The following is an 18,206-nucleotide window of genomic DNA, read 5'->3' as shown; positions in this document are numbered from 1 at the left end:
GAGAATCATGGTGTGATGCAACTATAGAGGAAGATCAGTGTGACTCGGGGGGGGGGGATATTCTAAGGGGTGAAAAAAATCTCTCCCATGGAGATTATTCACATTATGTGGCTTGACATAAGGATTTATAAGGTTGTTTGTCCAACAGTGGGAATGTAAAGGATTCTGACCTTGGGTAAGAATTTGCTTTTTACCCTGTTGCTGGTTTCATGTACATACATGAATGATGCCTGCACTCACCCAAATGTTCTCTTTCCAGTACTCATTAAATGTGATTCTGACTTGGTTAAACAACCAAATTTTGTGCCAGCTTCTCTTTCTTGAGGCTCTAAAGCTTCCACAATAAATATAAGACCAAAAGATGCCTCTTTCCTCACACCTTATTTCTCCTAGAGCCATAAATACCTCCTACTGAGAACTAAGAAGTAGTGAAAACTGGGATTTTCTTAGTTGGATTTTTGTACTTTCACGGGGATAGCTAGACGAGTAGAAGTAAAATTGGTATTACTGTTGAAAATTAGTGTATTTTTGAAAAGTATTTAAAAAATGCTATCTAGAAGCAAGAATTTTTTAAAAACCTATCTGAACATTTAAAATGCCACAGCTAAAGGATATGTGTACCAATAAATCTAAAATGCAGGTTAGTGTTTTTAAAGCTAACCTGCACTTAGAGCTACAGGAATCTGGCTCTGCAGGATCTCCTTCCTCTGTCTGTCGGCAGGTCCTGAGGAGAAGTGCTCTAGGTTGCCAGCCACAGTTTAGGAAGTTATGCTGCTGCTGATCTGCTCTCCTGGGTTTCTGGTGGTGAGACAGGGAACTTAGGCACTGTTACCTTGCAGAAGCTTTAAGGAACATGGTTTTAAAATTCTGATGAGAGGAGGTCACATCTGTTTCTTAGTCTGTGTGGACACTGCTACTGACTCACCTGTCCTTCCTGGGATAAGGCCTCAGTTTCCCCAGGTTGGGAAGACACCGTGGCTGATTCATAAAGCACTTTGAAGACAGGTGCTGTGTGACAGTGCCGAATATTATGCTGGGGGGACTGTCCGCTCCTTCATTCCCTTCCCCATGATGGGTTTTGTTTGAAGTTGTAATAAGTTATGAACTGCATGGTTTAGATAATCATAAATGTTTGATCAGCTGTCCCCTTTGAACAAAAATCATATCCCCCGATTTTCCTTTTTTTAAAATTTGTTGCATCTTTGTAGTAATGTAATTGTATTTTATGCCTGCTTTTTATATTAAAAAAATAAATAATTAAGACATAAGCATTTTCCTACTTTTCCTGTGAAATACTCCTGGAAAGCTGCAACCTAAAATTTATCCCCAAAATTTGCTTTCCCTAAAAGATGGGTATAAAAGGTGGGTATAGCCAACAAGTCACAACTAAGCTCACAGACTTGTGAACCTTGGCCCTGTCAGTTAACACACGGAGAAATACAAAACACAGAATTTCAACCAGGAGTCTGTCTGACTTGATGTTGGATTTTAAGGGGCGCAAACCTGCGTGTTGGGCCAAGGGTAAAGCAAAGGGGCAGGTGCCTTTGTTGTCAGAAGTGGTATGTGGGCAAGAGGTGTTCTAAAAAGCATTTCTTTGGTACTCAGTGGGTTCTTTCGAGGACAATTCTTGGGTATCTGATCTCGGACAGGTCATTCACTAAACCTGAGTGCTTTCCTCTGTAAAATGGAGATTGTTCACTCGTGGGGTGGTTGTGGGATTAACTAGGAAGCTTGTGGAGTATCTGGAATGGTTCAGCCGTTTGTTCCCTTCCCTCCCAAAGGGAAAAGATGGAGATCTCTTCACTTGAGGTAGAACATCCTTAAGGGAGTTACTTTAAACAATGGCAAAAAGTGCCAGTTAAAAAAAGCATATTTAAATGTTTGTTGGACTAAAGTCACATAATCTCTATTTATACTAATCAGTTGTAACTGCATATGAGAAAAGATTTACTTGGATTTTTTTTAAAGTGACAACTATGATTTTAAAAACTATAGAATGAACGATTTCCTTTTAGATACCATGTTGTTGGTCCCAAGCAGTAGTTCTCGAAGGATTAACCACAGTTTATATTTTTTAAATGGCACTTTACATAACTAAAAACTAATTGCATTAAAGCAGTTTTAAGACTCAGCAGAGATCAAAATATGGAAGTTTATTTTACACAGGAAACCAAAACATCTAGTGAGCATCATTTACTTCCTGCGTATATATACACACCAGCATAATGCCATTCAATTATAAGGGGAAAGAGAGTTTTAAATCTTAGGGTTTATAAAATTTTACAGAAAAATGCCACGTACAATAATCTTGTGATGTTTAGAATATGATGCCGTAATGAGAATAAAATCTCTAAGAACTTGGCAGAACCCAGCAATACCCTTTACTGCATATATTTTTAATACACAAAACCCGGTCGGGGTGAGCTGTATATTGTACTAAATTCTAATAATGGTTAGTTGTATGGATGTGGCGCCCGGCCGGGCGTGGCTCAGCGGTCGAGCATCGACCTAGGATGCAGGAGATCGAGGTTCGATTCCTGGTCAGGGCGCATGCCTGGGTTGCGGGCTCACAGCCGATCAATGACTCTCTCATCATTGATGTTTCAACTCTCTCCCTCTCCCTTCCTCTCTCTAAAATCAATAGATATAATTAAAAAAAAAATCTTTCAAAAAATAAAAATAAAAATGACAGCACAGTGCTCAAATCACCGTGAATGGCTTTATCATAGAGATTGCATCCCGTAGTACCTTCTGTTAGTAATTACTTAAAGGCACGTGTGAAGGTAAAGGACTACTTTGGTGTATGAACTCAAGCTGGTTACAGGTTACATTTTTGCTTGCCCTGGTAGACTTGCTTATAACTAAGTAGGTATTATACTGTGTTATGATACAAGAAGGCCATCCTGTTACAGTTAGACATTAGTCCCAGAAAGTGAACCCTGGTAATTTATTACAGTTCTACTTCTGACAGAGCACAATCCCGCCCCATGCTCTTCTGTGCTGTGGAGAGGGCTTATTTCTAAAAAGATTCCAAAAGCTGAAAATAGATGTCGTCAGCTCTTTGGAGAGACCTTAATCATGACTTTTAAGATTTAAGAGTCAAAGTGATCTCCAAATGGGTTCTTGGATGATTTTCAATAACCACCAACTTTCTCAACACTGCAGATGTCTAAGCCCTAACTTGGCCTAATAAAGTGGGGGGAGGGGGGAGGAATCATTTTTAAGCACGTGTTCAAATGGCTCTTTCAAGTCTAAAATACCTTTGGCCTCAAAAGTTTCGGAAGCGATTGACTACATTTATAAAAGAACTTGATTTAGCAACAAGCTCTCCTCTGGTTCATTTCTCATAATGCACTTTGTGTAAGAACCACGTGTCCGTCATTCAGCCTTGACAGCCGTCTTCCTGTAGCGAAGGACTGTAGCTGTCACCCACAGGTTTAACGCCAGCATGACCACGAAACGCACAAGGACTGAGGCCAGTCGGAAAGAGAAAAGGTACATGTTAAATGCTGTCTTCACATCATAGAGCAAAATCATGCTGCTCTAGGAGCCTAAATAAAGCCTCACCCCATCCCACCCCACCCTAAATAATGAAAGAACTATAGATCATGATCACTGTTGAACAACCTGGGTTCCAAATATGGTTCCAGATATTTCTGGGGAAATGACCTCCCCTCCCCGTGACTACCATTGACTTTGATAATTTTATCATCTTCAGTGTTTGAATTGGAGGAATCTGGCTCTGGCTGATAAGAAATATAACTTTTTAAACCCCCTTTAGTCATTTTAAACTCTTGAAGGCAGTAAGTGGTGTCTCAAAACACAGCATGTTAAGGAAAGAGCACTGTTAAGATAATTCTGAAAAACGCACAAATGTCAAAGCCTGGTTTACACTGAGGCTTACACAGGCCTGCTGCTGCCTGTGGGCTGTCTCCGAGGTGCCTCCTCGCCGCCCCTTCTCGGGCTCCCCGTGCGCTATCCCACCCTCCAGGTACGCCCTCGGACGCCGGGCGGGCATCCTCCTTGCTCCTGACCACGCACTGCCCTTGTAACAGTCTCTTGCCAGCCCCCTCCAGCTAGGTCAGGTTCCCCTCGGCGCTCACCCTTCCCTTTCAAAGCACAATGTTTTTCAATAGCTAGTTGATTGTTTTACTATCCATTTCCACTGGTGACGTGGGAGCTCCACGAAGGTAGGAATCGACTATCAGGTACCACAAAAGGAGGTGCTGGCCCTGGCCAGTTTGGCTCAGTGGTTAGAGCGTCAGCCCACAGACAAGGGTCCCAGGTTCGAATCTGGCCAAAGGCACATACCTCAATTACAGGCTCCGCCCCAGTTTGGGCCTGTGTGGGAGGCAGACAATCGATGTGTCTCTCTCTCCCCTTCCACTCTCTCTGAAAAGCAGTGCAAAAAATATTCTCTGGTGAGGATTTAAAAAAAAAAAAGATGCTCAGTACAAAACGGTGACCAGTGGTAACCAGGACTGGCCCCTAAATTTATCCAGTGCAGCCAAGTGAATCTGTTAAACCCTAAAATGTTTACAAACAAAGGAGGCAGAATGGCACAACATTTGCAAAGACGTGGGCAGGAAAATATTTTGCTTACTTGTAAGATCATTGGTGGTCATTAAGGTTGTTATTATTCTTGCTGTAAAAGAAAATATTTAGCAATATCAACTCAGACATTTTGGTTTTTTGCTAATGCCTCCATTTTAAATACAGGACTATATGCTGACTGTTCATGAAGGACGTTGGTAGTACAGAACGCTAAACAGTACTGGACTTCATAAAGCAGCCAGGCCAGCCTGCTGCCCGCTAGTGGCCTGAGGCTTCTCGTGAGCAGGAGCCCCCGGCAGAGGCCGAGCTCCCCTTCCACTCTGTGCCCACCCACACTCCCCCGCCCCAGAAATCGGCTTTTGAAAATCCCATTTACATACGGAGCTTTGGATAAGATTCCATTGAAAGAAAGGCTCCCACTAACTAAAAACCATGTTAAATCACTGAATTCTACCCCAGCCCCTGGCGCCTGGCTCTTGCAGGAAGTGGAGAGCAGTCTGCACTGAGCCAGCCTTGTACCCGGGGCCCACGAGGAGGTCCTATCTGAACAGCTGTCTGCAAAGGACTGAAGCTTGGGGGGCTGTGACACTTGGACCCCCAGTGACCGCCACCTCTGGGTAGAGAGGACTCCCCGCCCTCGGAGTTTTGCTCTTACTGACGCAGGTGTAGGACGCGAGGACCCAGGTCAGAGTGCTCACAGCCCCCGAGTCCCGGGTCTTCCACAGGTACTGCAGCTGCGCAAACTTACTGGCCGCACTGATGAAAGTGCACAAATTCTGTTCGCAGATAAAGCGGGAGAACGTTAGGAGACCCGTCGTTAAAAAGGAGCACCAGAGACTGAAAGCGCCTTTGAAGCCAAAGTCTTAGGTCAACAAATAACCCACCTGTACGAGGGCAAAACCCAATTTAGTGAAAAAATGCAGCCGAGAGACACCTGTTTATAAGGACCCGCCAGCGCCACTGCTGGGCGAGTAACTAGTGCAAGCTCCTTGTGGGCAGGCGGCAGGGAGGGGTGGGAGCAACGCACTCACCATGGCCAGGTCCATGATCCACCTCTGCAGGGCAAGGACAAACCAAGACGCCACAAATCTTTCCAAGCGTTAAGGAAGCGGCTGGGCTGGCGGCCTCAGCAACCTGCGCCCCGAGCCCATGGAACACCCAGACCACAGCGGTTCCTCCTCGGAGCCAAGTGTGGGACTGGGGTGGCTCTGCTAGGACTTGTCAGACTTGGAAAAGAAAACCGGTTTCAAGTGCACACGCGCCAGGCGTCTGAGAGAACAGAAGCAGGTTATGGGAGATGGTGACAGAGCCCTGTGCGCACGGACCGTTCCCAGGGTTGGGAAATGCCCCGATTTCACTCCTGGCTTAATTCCCTGCCATGTAGATGTCGCCCATGAAATGTCACAAGTCGGGTCTTACCCGGGGGCCGACGTTACAAGGTAGGCATGTCCTGCAAAACCTGTCACGTGAAACTCTTTACCGATTTCCCCCTTTTGCACTGACTCCAGTGCGAAAAGCATAGAGAGCAGCGAAGCCAAGCGGACAGGAGGGCTGATGCTGGACTCGGGTGATGCGGAGGGACAGAGGGCAGCCAGGGAAGCTGACACCCAGGAGGGGAAGGGGCCAGGCAGCGAGGGACACCCTGCACCTCTGCTGTGACGGGGCAAGTTCATTTCCATCTTCGACCTTGGTTTGCTTATCTGCAAAACGGACTTAACGGTCCTTCCCCGCCTCCCCACTCAGTGCCTGCGGCTCACTGTAGGGGCCCAGCAGGCTGCTGTGAGTGTGATGAGTAAGTTTAAAGGAAGGACCGGAATAGCGCTCTGTGCGAAAGTCAGCAGACTGACTACCAGCAACCTGGCCGTCACCAGAAAGGCAGGAGGTCAGGACGGAGCGCGCACCCAGCTCCTCTGCACAGGCTTCTAGAAGAACAGCCACAGTGACCTCAGTGCCCCGTCCTCAGCTTGTCCTGTGCTCCTGGGACTCCCTGGTTCCCTCAGTGACCCTGAAGAGGCGTCAGCCCACTCCGCAGACCGTGAGGCACGTGGCCTGGGCTGGGGGGAGCTCCAGGGCTCGGGGCAGACAGGCCTGCGGCACCTCCCTTTCCTCTCCGTGGCAGGTGGAGTCACAGGGGTGACAGCTTCGCTGACTCACTGAGGGCGCCCCTGCCTTTTGAGGAGCGTGACATTCAACAGGAGGGTAACTGAGTTTTCACAGAGTTGAACTGAAAGCCAGGATCTCGTTCACGGGCGACACCGTGAGTGGGGGCATGTCTGTGTGATGCCCGCACCCCCACGGAGACCCTCCAAACGTCTTCACGAGGGATGTGACTCAGCTGCCACGAGCCCACCCCGGCCGCTGACAGCCAGGGGACCGGGTGTGGCCGCACTGCGCCAAATGTCAGGCGTTCTCACCACTGTGACCTGAACACTGGGGGATCCTTCGGGGGAAGGAGACGTCTCCCTCCCCTCAATGAGGTCGGGCAGTGTCGCTCAGCATGCCCGGCAGTGAGGTCTGAACCTACAGCCCATGGGCCCCGCGGCCCCACAGTCGCCCTGGCCCGGGGACGTCACTGCGAGGGCACCTCTGGGCCTCGGAGACACGATCGCTCACGTGCAGTCCCGCATTCGGGCTTCTTTCTAGTTTGACCAAACGGCCTGTGTTGGTAGAGGGCTGCTGAAGAATGCATGGTGCCAGGGCAGCACCCGGCCCATCTCCGAGACCCCCCTCCAGGTCCCAGCCAGAAGGATACAGGGCGATGTAGGGCGCGGCCCGGTACACGTTCCCGTTGAAGTGGAACACGCAGAGCAGGAGGACGAGGTCTGGAGGGAAAAGGCGCCCAGTGAGCCCGAGGAGGGCCGGGGCACTGGGCACGGGGCTCGGGCACGGCGGGCTCGGGTACCTTGTGCGATGAGGATGGGGTACTCCAGGTAGGTCAGCAGCGGGTACTCGTAGTAACACTGGTACCGGAGAAACACCAGGAACCTGGGGACAGGGAGGGGCGCCCCTGAGCTCCGGCTGCGGACAGGGAGGCCCGCCACACCCCAGGGCACAGGCTCCTTCCTAAAGCCTTGGGACTGGTGGTGCAGCCCACAGGTGTCCAGTCCCTTAGGATGGTCGCTTACAAACGACTTTGCGGAGGGCAACCCGACAGCCAGGATTGGAGACAGGTCTGCCTGTCCGCAAAGCCGGGAGGAAACCTGCCCTGTCGGCGGTTCCAGCAAGAGCAAAACTGACAGCAGCCGCCTCCGGGGGCCTGTCTGGGCCCCTCCCTGACCCCAGCCACCCGCACCCCTGCCAGCCCCTGCCTCTCGGCGGCATCCCTGCGACGCGGGCGCGGTGCGTGCCAGTCCCCCAGGCCCTCGCAGGAGCCGCCCGCGCCGCACCCTCGGGCGCTCGGTCCGGAGGGGCTGGGTCTCACCGCCAGGGCCAGTCTGCTAAGTGACTGTCGGGGACGGTGACGGGTCAGGCTGCGTAAAGGTCCAGCCCTCACGTCTTTCCCTCCAGGAGGAGGGGCGGCTGCGGCCGGGCTCCCAGCTCCGGCGTCCGTCCGTCTTCCCCCCACGTGCCGGGCTCCCACTCGCCCTCCCCAGCTCAGGGGCCCTCCCCGGCCTTCCGCCCCCGCGCAGGCCCTCTGCCCCTCGCCCCCCCACGCCCGAACAGCGCTAAGGCAGCTCGGCGCCAGCGTCCCGCGCAGGGCCCCCGACCCTCTCCAGGCCAGGCTGCGCGCCCTCACCGCCAGGGCCCCCCTGCCTCCCTCCTTCCCGTCCCGGGCCAGCCCCCGCAGGGCGGGCCTCCCACGGGGGGCTCGGGGCGGGGGGCCCCGCGCAGCCACAGGCCGGGCCCGGACCGCTAGGTCTCCCCGCTAACCTGGGTCCGCCCAGCAAGAGCCGCCGCGGGGCGCTGCGTGAGGCCGTCGGCACCGCCCAGGGCGCCCGCGCGGGGCTTCTGGTGGGCGCGCCGTCCCCAGGACCCGCCTCTGCCGGCCTCCCGCGCCCGCAGGTCCCGTCGAGCGCCCCTCCTCCATCCGGCCGCCCCGCCCCGCCCCCAAAGTCCCGCTTTAACGAGCCTCGGGGGCCTCAGAAAGCCCAGCCCCTCGTGTTGCAGGCGAGGAAACCGAGGCCTGAGGCTGGGGGGGGCTCGGGGGTGATGAACACGCCCCTCTAGGGGGGTCATGGCCGCGCAGGTCCGCCCGCTGGGCCCCGGAGCGCCCCGAGGCGGGGCGGGCGGGCGGGGCGCGCTCCCACGGCCCCGCGGCAGGTTCGCTCGCGCCCCCCTCCCCACGAACGCGCGAGCGACGCGGCCGCCTAAGACGCGACCGCGGCCACGAGGCCACTCGCTAGGCGGCAAACGGCTCCGCTCCACCTTAATCTTATGGGGCCATCGTGGGGTTCGCGGTCCCCTGAGGACCTCCACGCCGCCGTGCGCCAGGGGACGGAGTGTGCGGGTCTCCGGGCGCGGACGGCCCCGCTCAAGCCAGGCGGCCGGTCCCGTCACCCACGGGGGGGGGGGGCGCGGGGCGCCGGTCGCTCGTCCGCAAGGTGGGCGTGCGCGGTCACTTCCTCACCACCCGCGCCGCGGGGCGGCCAACGCGGAGCGCGGGGAGCGGCCCCGGGAAGCGGCCCCCGCGGTCAGCGGCTGTGGGCCCCGCGCCCCCCCCGTTACGCCCGCGGCAGGGAGGGGCGCGGCCGCCAGGCCCTTACCCCGCCAGCTCCAGGAGCAGACTCGGGAGGCTGAGGCCCCGCGCGCTGCGCGCCGCCAGCAGGGCGGAGATCTGCGGCAGCTTGACAGCCGCGCTCGCGGCCAGCGTGCTCCAGTTGCAGAACCACAGCAGCCCCGAGGCCATGGCGCCGCCGCTCCGGGTCGGGGCTCGAGGATCGGGGCGCTCGGGGCTCGGGCTCCGCGGATCCGGCCGCTCAGCACTCGGACGCCGGGCTCGCCCAGTCCTTCCGCCTTCCCGGAGCCCGCGGCCGCCGCGCCCCAGCCCTTCCTGCCGGGGTCCGCCCAGCCCGGGTCCGCCCAGCCCGGCTCCCCGCCTCCGCCGGGGTCTCCGCCCCCGGCCCAGCCCAGGTCCCCGCCTCCCGCCCTGCCCCGCCTGGCCCCGCCCCCCCGCGACTGGTCCCGTCCACCCTGGGACCCAATTGGCCCGGTCCGCCCCGCCCCCGGCCTCATGGTCGAATCCGCGTCCACCTCGCCCTGGGTAGCCCCACCCCTCCCCTGGTTGCCCCGCCCCTTCCCCGATAGCCCCTCCGACCCCACTCGCCCCGCCCCGATGGCCCCGCCCTGACGGCCCCGATGGCCCCGCCCCTCTCCGATAGCCCCGCCCCCCCAGGCCCGCAGTGAGTCGGCCCCGCCCGGGGCCGCAAACCCCCGGCTCCCGCCTGCGCGCCCCGCGGACCCGCGGGGCCTGAGCCCCCCGGAGACCGCCCCCCACACCCACGGCCCCGCCTCCCCGGGCCGGCCGGGCAGAAGCGGAACCCTGGGAGGGCACCCGGGCGCCCCTCGCGGGGGCGGGCCACTTTGTTGGGATTTTTCAGCCCCTGAAAGTGTTTTTCTTTGTTTCCTCGCTAAGCGTCTCAGAGAGTAAAGGGGCGCAAAGGCCCTGACCGCCCGCCTGCGTCCACGCGCGTCCCCTCCCTCGCAGGCGGGGGCGGAGGGCTCGCCGCTGCCCTGGGGGCGGCTCCTGCGGGCCCCCAACCCGAGGCTTCCTCGCTGGGGCCGGGCCTTAGACCGAAGCCCCTGCCGCCCGCCCGCGCCTCGCGCTCAGCACCCAGGGCGGGCGCTTTTCTTAAGGAGGTAACAGGTTTCTGTCCATAAGAGGGGCAACTTGGACGCACAAAGTGAGGGGGTGGGTGCAGTTTTCACACTCGCGTGGGTGTTGAGGCTGTGAAGCAGAAAAACCCCACAGTGCTGCGCCAGGGCCGGGGGGCTGGTCGTGTGCTCCCATCCCCAGCCCCCCCCCAGCCCTCACCTGGTCCCCCCAGAGCCGGGGGGCTGGTCGTGTGCTCCGATCTCCAGGCCTTCCCCCCCCCCGCTCCCCCCTCCCCGCCCTCACCTGGTCCCCCCAGGGCCGGGGGGCTGGTCGTGTGCTCCGATCCCCAGCCCCCCCCCCCAGCCCTCACCTGGTCCCCCCAGGGCCGGGGGGCTGGTCGTGTGCTCCCATCCCCAGGCCCTCCCCCCCCCGCTCCCCCCTGCCCGCCCTCACCTGGTCCCCCCAGAGCCGGGGGGCTGGTCGTGTGCTCCCATCCCCAGCCCTTCCCCCCCGACCCCCCCAGCCCTCACCTGGTCCCCCCAGAGCCGGGGGGCTGGTCGTGTGCTCCCATCCCCAGCCCTTCCCCCCCGACCCCCCCAGCCCTCACCTGGTCCCCCCAGAGCCGGGGGGCTGGTCGTGTGCTCCGATCCCCAGCCCCTCCCCCTCTCCCACTCCCCAGCCCTCACCCCCCCTCTGGAAAGGAACGCTGTTTACAAGGAAACTTAAGAGGAAATCGGGTTCCGCTCCTGTGATGTGCTGATTCCTTACCTCCTAGACGTCCTGAAATAGTCACAGGTGAAATAGTATGATGTCTGGAATTTGCCTTAAAATATTGGGGGTTTGGGTGGGACGGTGGGGCTGTAAATGAAACAAGATTAGTGAGAGGTGATCATTTTTGAAGTTGGTTACGATAATAATATGGGGACATGATTCAGTCACATATATACATACATACATATGTACATACACACGTACACACGTGCATGCATACACATGTATATACACATATACATACACACGTATATACATACACATATATAGGCACACACGTTTTCTGCACCTCCTCACATACATCATGTATATGATGTATATCACACACACATGCTGGCCCAGATTCATCCTTTTTAAAAAATATGTTTTGCCCGGCTGGGCGTGGCTCAGCGGTTGAGCGTCGACCTAGGATCCAGGCGATCGGGTTCGATTCACAGTCGGGGCACATGCCCGGGTTGTGGGCTCGATCCCCAGTCGGAGGCAGGCAGGGGGCAGCCGATCAATGACTCTCTCATCATTGATGTTTCTATCTCTCTCCCCCTCTCCCTTCCTCTCTCTGAAATGAATAAAGACATATTTTAAAATAATAAATAAAAATAAATAAAAAATATGTTTTTATTGAGAGAGAGGAAGGGCAGGATAGAAACATCGGTGAGAGAGACATCAATTGGCTGCCTCCTGCACACCCCTTACTGGGGAACCGGCTGCAACCCCGGCATGTGCCCCGACTGGGAATCCTACCAGTTACCTCTTGGTTCATGGGTCAAGGCTCAACCACTGAGCCACACCAGCTGGGCCTAGAATCTTCCTTTCAACAAAACTCCCGCTTTGCATGGACACCAAGCTGAGGAGCAGGACTGCAGTCCCTACGGGACCCTTTCATCAATATTGATTCTCTTGGCCAGACTTGCCTTCTGTATAATGGACCGCAGTGATTTTGAAATGCCACTCCCTGGCAGTGATTTAAAATGCACCTAATTGGCAAGGACAGCCAAGTGCCCGAGTGCAGGAGTGTCTTCCTTACAGTTGGCTGCGCTGAGACCCTATTGCATCATCGTATAAAAATTGAGTGGCCTCAAGAGCAGGCCGCCCACTTTCAGCACAGCCCTTGGGAACCGAAGGGTCAACACCACTCTTCTTTGGGTCACAGATGTGCATGCTTGGGAGCTTGCTCGCTATGGTAAATTCAAAATGAGTCCTGGGTGAGCCGCCTGGACAGGGTCCGAAGAGACAGTGGAATGTTCTGGAACGAAGGGGGGTCAGAAAGATCTCTGCCAAGACTGCATTGCTGAGAGTTCGATTACAGACCATACAGTCTCCTTTAGTAAGCTTATGAATTATTACCGAGGGCATTAGGCAGTGCGCTGAATCACCCACCAGTGTTACCAGCCATGTCGGCTCTCGGTTCTCGAGTTTGGCAAAGAAAGAATTCAGAGCCAGGAACTCTCGCACGAGAGGAAGTTTATTTAGCCAGCGACGCGAAAGCACATGGGGAAGAGGGGCTTTGAGCAGGCTGCCCGGAGAGCTGCCTTGGCCTTTTAGAAAGAAAGTCACGGAGGCAGGAGAGCTGAGCCAACTGGTCGGGAGCACAGCGGAGCACTGCTGCTCCCCCTGGGCTGAGTCTCGGGTACGTGGAGGTGTAGTTTCAGGCTTTATCTGCAAGGGGAATCTAGACAGTTGACGTGAGTGTCCCCCAGGGCTTCAGTAAAATCAGCCGATTCTCAGGTACTATGATTCTGGCGTGAGCTGCGTGGTGAAAACCGCACCGGCCTGCGCCCTGGTTAGATTGCGAATCAGCGGACAGTTACTGCTCCGGGGAAAAGGCAGAGAGGGAGGCAAGAGCTTTCTTACGGGTGCAGAGGGCTTAGCAGCAGCAGCAGTGACAACTACCAAAGCGTCTAGAAACTGCGGTGCCTGCTGCGGGTCAGGTGTTCCTCTCATTACGTCATTTTGGTTTTCCGTCAAGGCGGGGAGGCTGTTCCTAATTCGACATGGTCCTGGTTGGAAGTCCCTGGTCCAGACACAGGGCGGGGGCTCCCCCTTCTCCCTGCCCATCTGTCCTGGGCTCTGTTTATTCTAGGGGTGGCCAGGACCCGGGCCCCAGGACCCGCCGCCCTTCCCGTTATGGGGCCTCTGTGATGAAGGGGCCTCCTTCCCTGGTGTGGAACAAACGCTGACCCCTGACGGGCCAAGGACAGGAGCTGCCTGCCCGGGGCCAGCGGCTGAGGCCGGGCTGCAGGGCGAGGATTTTCACCTGCTACCAGCCTCTCCCTGCCCTGGCTGCTTTGTGTGAGCCCGGATGTGGCTCATGTGGGGAGTGGGACTCGGGTGTCACGCAGCCTCTGTGGCCCCCCCGGCATTGGCCCTTGCAGGCTGCATGGTCTTGGGCAAGCCCTTACCTTCCCCAGGCCGGTTTCTACTGTTTAAAACGGAGATAATCACACCCACCCCGTTAAGTTACTGAGAGGCACACGATGGGTGCTCAGTATATGCCACTTCCCTACCAGGTACAGATTTGTGGGCACTGGCTTTGCTCCTGAAGCTGTGGGGGTGGGTTCCTCCAGGAGGTGCCAGGCACGGGCCCTGCGGGAAGGTGTCCCAGCTCCCACAGCCCAGCTGGGACACCCCAGTGGCCTGCGGTGGGACGGCTCGTCTGTATCCTCAGGGGGTGAGGAGAGCCAGGTGGGGGTCTGCAGTGCACACCCCTGGGATAGCTCTTCACGTGGAAGGACCCTTCAGGACGGTGACAGGGCCCTGGGGCCAGGCCAGCTGCAGAGCCCCCCCCCCACACCTGGTGCAGGCTGGAGCCCTCCTCCTAGACCGGCAGCAGCTCCTCCTCCAGCTTCTTCTTCCGAACTCCTTCCACAAAGAAGAGGTCCAGGCGGGCGAGGGTCCTCCCCAGAGGCGTGTCCACCCGGCTGCCCACAGCCCGGTTGGTGGAAATCGGGACAGCGTTGGAAAAGAGAGGCACGTGCTCCGGCAGCTTTGAGGGCTCCTTCTTGTTGCCCTGAGGAGAGGGGACAGTCCTGTCACAAGGGGGCCACCTAAGACACTGCTTCCACATGGTGGCCGTGCCACTGTTTGTTTGGGTTTTGGTTTTTAAAGAAAGAGGCGTTTCCTCGGCGTTGTTGCGGCAGTGCGCACCATCTGATGTGGATCATCAGAGTGACGGCGATTACTGTTCGCAAGTGCAAACACAGGAGCACCCGAGCCTCAAGCAGAACACTGAAAACCACTTTTCCAAGAAAAGTAAACAAAAAACCCACCCGTTTTTCCATTTAAACAGTGCCCGCTCTGAGCGGGAGAGCACGGAAAGACCAGCCTTTAATGCTCGCTGGAGCGCTGAGCTGGGCAGCCATGGGGGTTGGTCTTATTTTTTGGTGAATTTTTACTTGAAGTTTAACAAACACACAGAAGAGTATATAAATCATAAGTGTACAGCTCCCCGAACTTGCACAGGTGTGCAGGCCTGGGTTTTGCCCCACCCAGACCAGGAGGTAGGACCTCCAGATGCCTCCTCTAACCCCTGACCTCTGTCTCCACCCCCAGGCCACCTGGCCTCCAGGCTCCTCTAACCCCTGACCTCTGTCTGCACCCCCAGGCCACCTGGCCTCCAGGCTCCTCTAACCCCTGACCTCTGTCTCCACCCCCAGGCCACCTGGCCTCCAGGCTCCTCTAACCCCTCACCTCTGTCTCCACCCCCAGGCCACCTGGCCTCTAGGCTCCTCTAACCCCTGACCTCTGTCTCCACCCCCAGGCCACCTGGCCTCCAGGCTCCTCTAACCCCTGACCTCTGTCTCCGCCCCCAGGCCGCTGATCTCATCGCTAACTCTGTGGGTGGGTTTGGCCTGGTTTTGAACTTGATCTAAATGGCATTGTGCCTGGCTTCTCTCACTCAAGAACATCTGGAGGTCTGGTGAGTGTTTTGTGCCGGTGGCGGCCCCTCGTTCCCCCCGCGTAGGGCATTCTGTTGTGCGCCCTGTCAGAAGGTTCCTCCGGTTACCCGTCTGCATTTGCGTTGTTGCCGTTTGGGGCCCTAGGAGGAGCGCGCTCTGAGCATTTGCGCACGTGCGTTCCGGGACCTCTAACCGAGGGATGACTCCACGAACACACATGGGAATCCCGAATAATCCGACGAGGGGGGCAAAGCCCTCGGCCTCCCGGCCCCTGTCTGCGGTTAACGCTGTGCTTCTTCGGTGAAGTGACAGGACCAGCTGTGTAATGAGATCCTGGCTTTCACCTGGGAAAGTCGGCCTGGGTGGCCGCACCGCCGGGCGTGATGCGGGTCTCGGTGGTCAGGTTGCTACGCGGCCCGCAGGATGGAGAGACTCTGTGGGCTGGAAGCCTGGAAAAGGAGCTCAGGGTAGGACTGCAGGTCCCGTGAACTAAATGTTCTATCCCGGGACAGACAGAAGCCCAGCAAGGCCAGCCACGCAGATGGGAAACCTTCCCTAGACCTCTCGAGGTCCCTGTCAGCGTGGCCACCGCCTTGGCTGACTCACTACTGCTCTTCTTGCGGCCGATTCCTTCCCCCACTCGCCCATTCTTCCAGCACAGCTGGGTGTCCGGTTACTGGGGGCCGCGTGTGGGGTACAGGAGTGAAGTCATCTTCGTCCTCTCTCTCAGGGAGCCCGCAGCTTGGTGAAACCCGTCGCTGCAACGTGACGCGCTACAGCCAGGGAATGTGTCAGGTGTGCTGCGCAGGAAAGAACGGTGGACTGGCCAAGCCCCTCAGGAAGGGAGACTTCCCGGGAGAGGAGGCACTTGAGCGGGGTCTTGAAGGATGAATAAGAGTCCGTCAGGCTGACAAGGTGGGACGGGCATTTCAGGCAGGGGACAGCATGCACAAAGGCATGGATGAGAGAGTGAGGGGTGTTCCGCGTGGGGTGAGCAAGGGAGGCAGGATTAAAATCCTCAGCAAGTCTGAGAAAAGCAGACTCCTTGAAGGATTTTAAGCTGGGGAGAGATATGGTCAGGCTTGCAGTTTAGGAAAATTACTCAAGTTGGCTAGATGGAGGCAGCGTTCCTAGAGGCCGGAATTAGTTTACGAAGTATCTCCACCCCCACTCATGGTCCATGTGGGGCGCGTGGGGCACGTCACTCGTCCCCATACACCGCTGACACCCTTGACTGGGGGGAAAGTTCAGCAGGAGATGCCCACCATTCCCAGTTGGTTCATCTTAATAAAATCAGGAAACACTGGGAAAAATTACTTTCTAAACGTGCCACGTACGTATTTCCTTTCCCACCAGACTCCGGGGTTCATGGAACGAGACTGGGTTTTATGTGTCTCTGTACAGCCCAACATCTGGCACTCGGAAGGTCCCCATAAATGTCCCAAGTGCGAGTCTGCCCGACGGGAAGAGGCTTTCTTACCATGGGGTCGTAGTCGCTCAGGAAGCTCCAGTTCTGAGCCCTGGAACAGAGACACGTTGGCTGTGTGAGTGCCCCCGGTGACACTTTCACAGGTGACTTTTGCTGTCAGGTCTGTCACTCGGTGTCACGGACGCGCTCATTACCTCATGGAGGGATGGAAATAATTTTTAAGCGAGACAAACGCCATGTTTCAACCAAGTGTGTAGGACGTATCTTAGGAAAGGAACACGTGTCCGTGGGCAGTGGCGTTTCCTGGCGTGGAAACTGGGACTCTAGGGGACAGGATTGTGAGGACAATTGGCCGCGAGCGACTGCCTGGTCCCCAGGCCACTGGGGAGTCCTCAGTATTTTGTGAGGAAAACTGGTTTTCACGTCCCCAATCCTTTGTAAACTTCCGGGGGCGTGGCGAGGAGAGAGAGCGACCTCGAGGGGACCGTCACCTGCTGTAATTTAATTCTTATTTTAATCTATTCTGTAAAAGTCACACAGTTCCATAAGACACATAATAACAATAGTCCTCTCCGCCCCAGTCCTCACAGCCCCGAGCCCCATGGGCTGGAGTCCGGCCTGTCTTCCAGCTGTTTCTGCCCTTGCTCTGGGCCCCTGTCCTGGGGATGGGGCTCCGCCCAGCCAGGCCCGGCCTGTCCCCAGCAGCTGGCTGAGCAGCTCTCCTAGGAGCTGTCGGATTCAGCGAATGCTCTAAGGGACACCTTCCCTGCGGGTCTGCCTGCTGGCGTCTCTCCCCGACGGCTGTCTGGGCTCCCGGCCCCCCGACTCTGTCCTGCCAGGTCCAGCTGCAGGGTTTTCCCGAGGGACTGATGGGCCCCCAGCGTGACCCCGGGGGGCTGCACTGGCTGAGTTACCTGGCCCCACCGGCTCTCCCTCCCACTCTCTGGGCTGCCCCCCCAACCCCCTTGGCCCCAGCCCTTTGCCATCAGTGCCCGTGACCTGGCTTCCCTCTCCGCCTCTCGGTCTCTCTCTCCAGAAGCTTCCTGGACCCTGAGTCAGGCCGGGGGTCGGGAAGGAGGGGGGCACTCACCAGAGCCGCTGGCCCCGCTTCTCCGCCTCCAGGAGCTCCCTCCATAGCTGGTCCTGCTGCACTCTGTCGGCTGCCAGGGCCGCCTGCTCCGCCCTCGGGGCCCGGCCACCAGCGAGGCCCCTGCCTGAGACAAGGCCACCCCTGGCAGGTGGAGAGACTAGAACTGGGGGCCTGGTGGCGGGCCGTCGGTAACCAGCTGATGTGGTTTTCTGGGGCCCAGAGATGGGGTGGCTTCCCATGGGCACAGAGTGTATGTGTGTGTTGGGGGGGAATTCCTGCCTGAGCCTGGACCTCTTCTGGACACCCCCTCCCTCCTAATACCAGGAGAGCCTGCAGGGGTCCCCCTCACTGCCCCCTGGACCCCGAGCTCAGAGTGGCTGGGAGAGCAGTTGAGCCTGGCTGTGTTTCGAGCTCCCCCTTGTGTTGACTGTTGCCCTGGGAACAGGGCAGCTCCCCAGGGTGCCCAGGAAGCGGCACCATCTGTGTGTGTGTGTGTGTGTGTGTGTGTGTGTGGTAGGTCTGAGCCCCAGGGTGGGGTGGGGAGGGTCCCTGGGTCTGTGTCTCTCCCAGCTCAGCTGCCCCTCAGCTGTGCCCGGCCCCCTGGCTGGAGACCTCAGTACATCACTGGAGAGCAGGAGGGGGCAGAAGATATGGGGGGCACGGGGGTGGAGGTGCTGGCTCTGTCTTTCGGCGCTGGCATGAGGAAGGGGCTGA

At 57.2% G+C, this 18,206-nt stretch overlaps 2 protein-coding genes across 5 annotated transcripts; both read right to left on the bottom strand.

Annotated features, from left to right (window-relative positions):
• Nucleotides 1-2,133: 2,133 nt before the first annotated feature.
• Nucleotides 2,134-9,565, bottom strand: SLC66A3 (solute carrier family 66 member 3). Its single transcript, XM_081156505.1, has 7 exons — nucleotides 9,258-9,565; nucleotides 7,457-7,539; nucleotides 7,307-7,376; nucleotides 5,586-5,643; nucleotides 5,210-5,330; nucleotides 4,604-4,645; nucleotides 2,134-3,470 (listed from the first exon to the last, which is right to left on the bottom strand). Exons 1-7 carry the CDS (start codon nucleotides 9,398-9,400, stop codon nucleotides 3,379-3,381), a joined length of 609 nt encoding a protein of 202 aa, XP_081012631.1. The 5' UTR covers nucleotides 9,401-9,565; the 3' UTR covers nucleotides 2,134-3,378.
• A 2,947-nt stretch (nucleotides 9,566-12,512) lies between these two features.
• On the bottom strand, nucleotides 12,513-17,921 carry CIMIP5 (ciliary microtubule inner protein 5). Of its 4 annotated transcripts, none has more exons than XM_081156164.1 (4): nucleotides 17,493-17,921; nucleotides 16,454-16,493; nucleotides 13,869-14,084; nucleotides 12,513-12,854 (listed from the first exon to the last, which is right to left on the bottom strand). In XM_081156164.1, exons 1-3 carry the CDS (start codon nucleotides 17,729-17,731, stop codon nucleotides 13,893-13,895), a joined length of 471 nt encoding a protein of 156 aa, XP_081012290.1. In that variant the 5' UTR covers nucleotides 17,732-17,921; the 3' UTR covers nucleotides 12,513-12,854; nucleotides 13,869-13,892. The 4 variants fall into 4 exon arrangements, with proteins under 4 accessions (XP_081012290.1, XP_081012293.1, XP_081012292.1 ...); XM_081156167.1 differs by having other exon boundaries at nucleotides 12,523-12,854; nucleotides 16,311-16,493; nucleotides 17,493-17,917; XM_081156166.1 differs by having other exon boundaries at nucleotides 12,523-13,058; nucleotides 17,493-17,917.
• Between the last annotated feature and the right edge of the window lie 285 nt (nucleotides 17,922-18,206).

This window comes from Miniopterus schreibersii, assembly GCF_964146895.1.
Source record: "Miniopterus schreibersii genome assembly, chromosome: 13".
Lineage (NCBI taxonomy): Eukaryota > Metazoa > Chordata > Mammalia > Chiroptera > Miniopteridae > Miniopterus > Miniopterus schreibersii.
This window is presented reverse-complemented; position numbering and strand designations above follow the sequence as displayed.

What these genes read in the sequence shown, in the direction of transcription:
- SLC66A3 (XM_081156505.1), bottom strand. Translation starts at nt 9,400, where the DNA reads ATGGCCTCGGGGCTGCTGTGGTTCTGCAACTGGAGCACGCTGGCCGCG. An exon ending in GGATCATGGACCTGGCCATG is followed by an intron (nt 5,331 to 5,585) that starts GTGAGTGCGTTG and finishes ATCTGCGAACAG; the next exon opens with AATTTGTGCACTTTCATCAG. An exon ending in CGCGTCCTACACCTGCGTCA is followed by an intron (nt 4,646 to 5,209) that starts GTAAGAGCAAAA and finishes TTTCTTTTACAG; the next exon opens with CAAGAATAATAACAACCTTA.
- CIMIP5 (XM_081156164.1), bottom strand. Translation starts at nt 17,731, where the DNA reads ATGGGAAGCCACCCCATCTCTGGGCCCCAGAAAACCACATCAGCTGGT. An exon ending in AAGCGGGGCCAGCGGCTCTG is followed by an intron (nt 16,494 to 17,492) that starts GTGAGTGCCCCC and finishes TCTCTGTTCCAG; the next exon opens with GGCTCAGAACTGGAGCTTCC. An exon ending in TGAGCGACTACGACCCCATG is followed by an intron (nt 14,085 to 16,453) that starts GTAAGAAAGCCT and finishes CCCTCTCCTCAG; the next exon opens with GGCAACAAGAAGGAGCCCTC.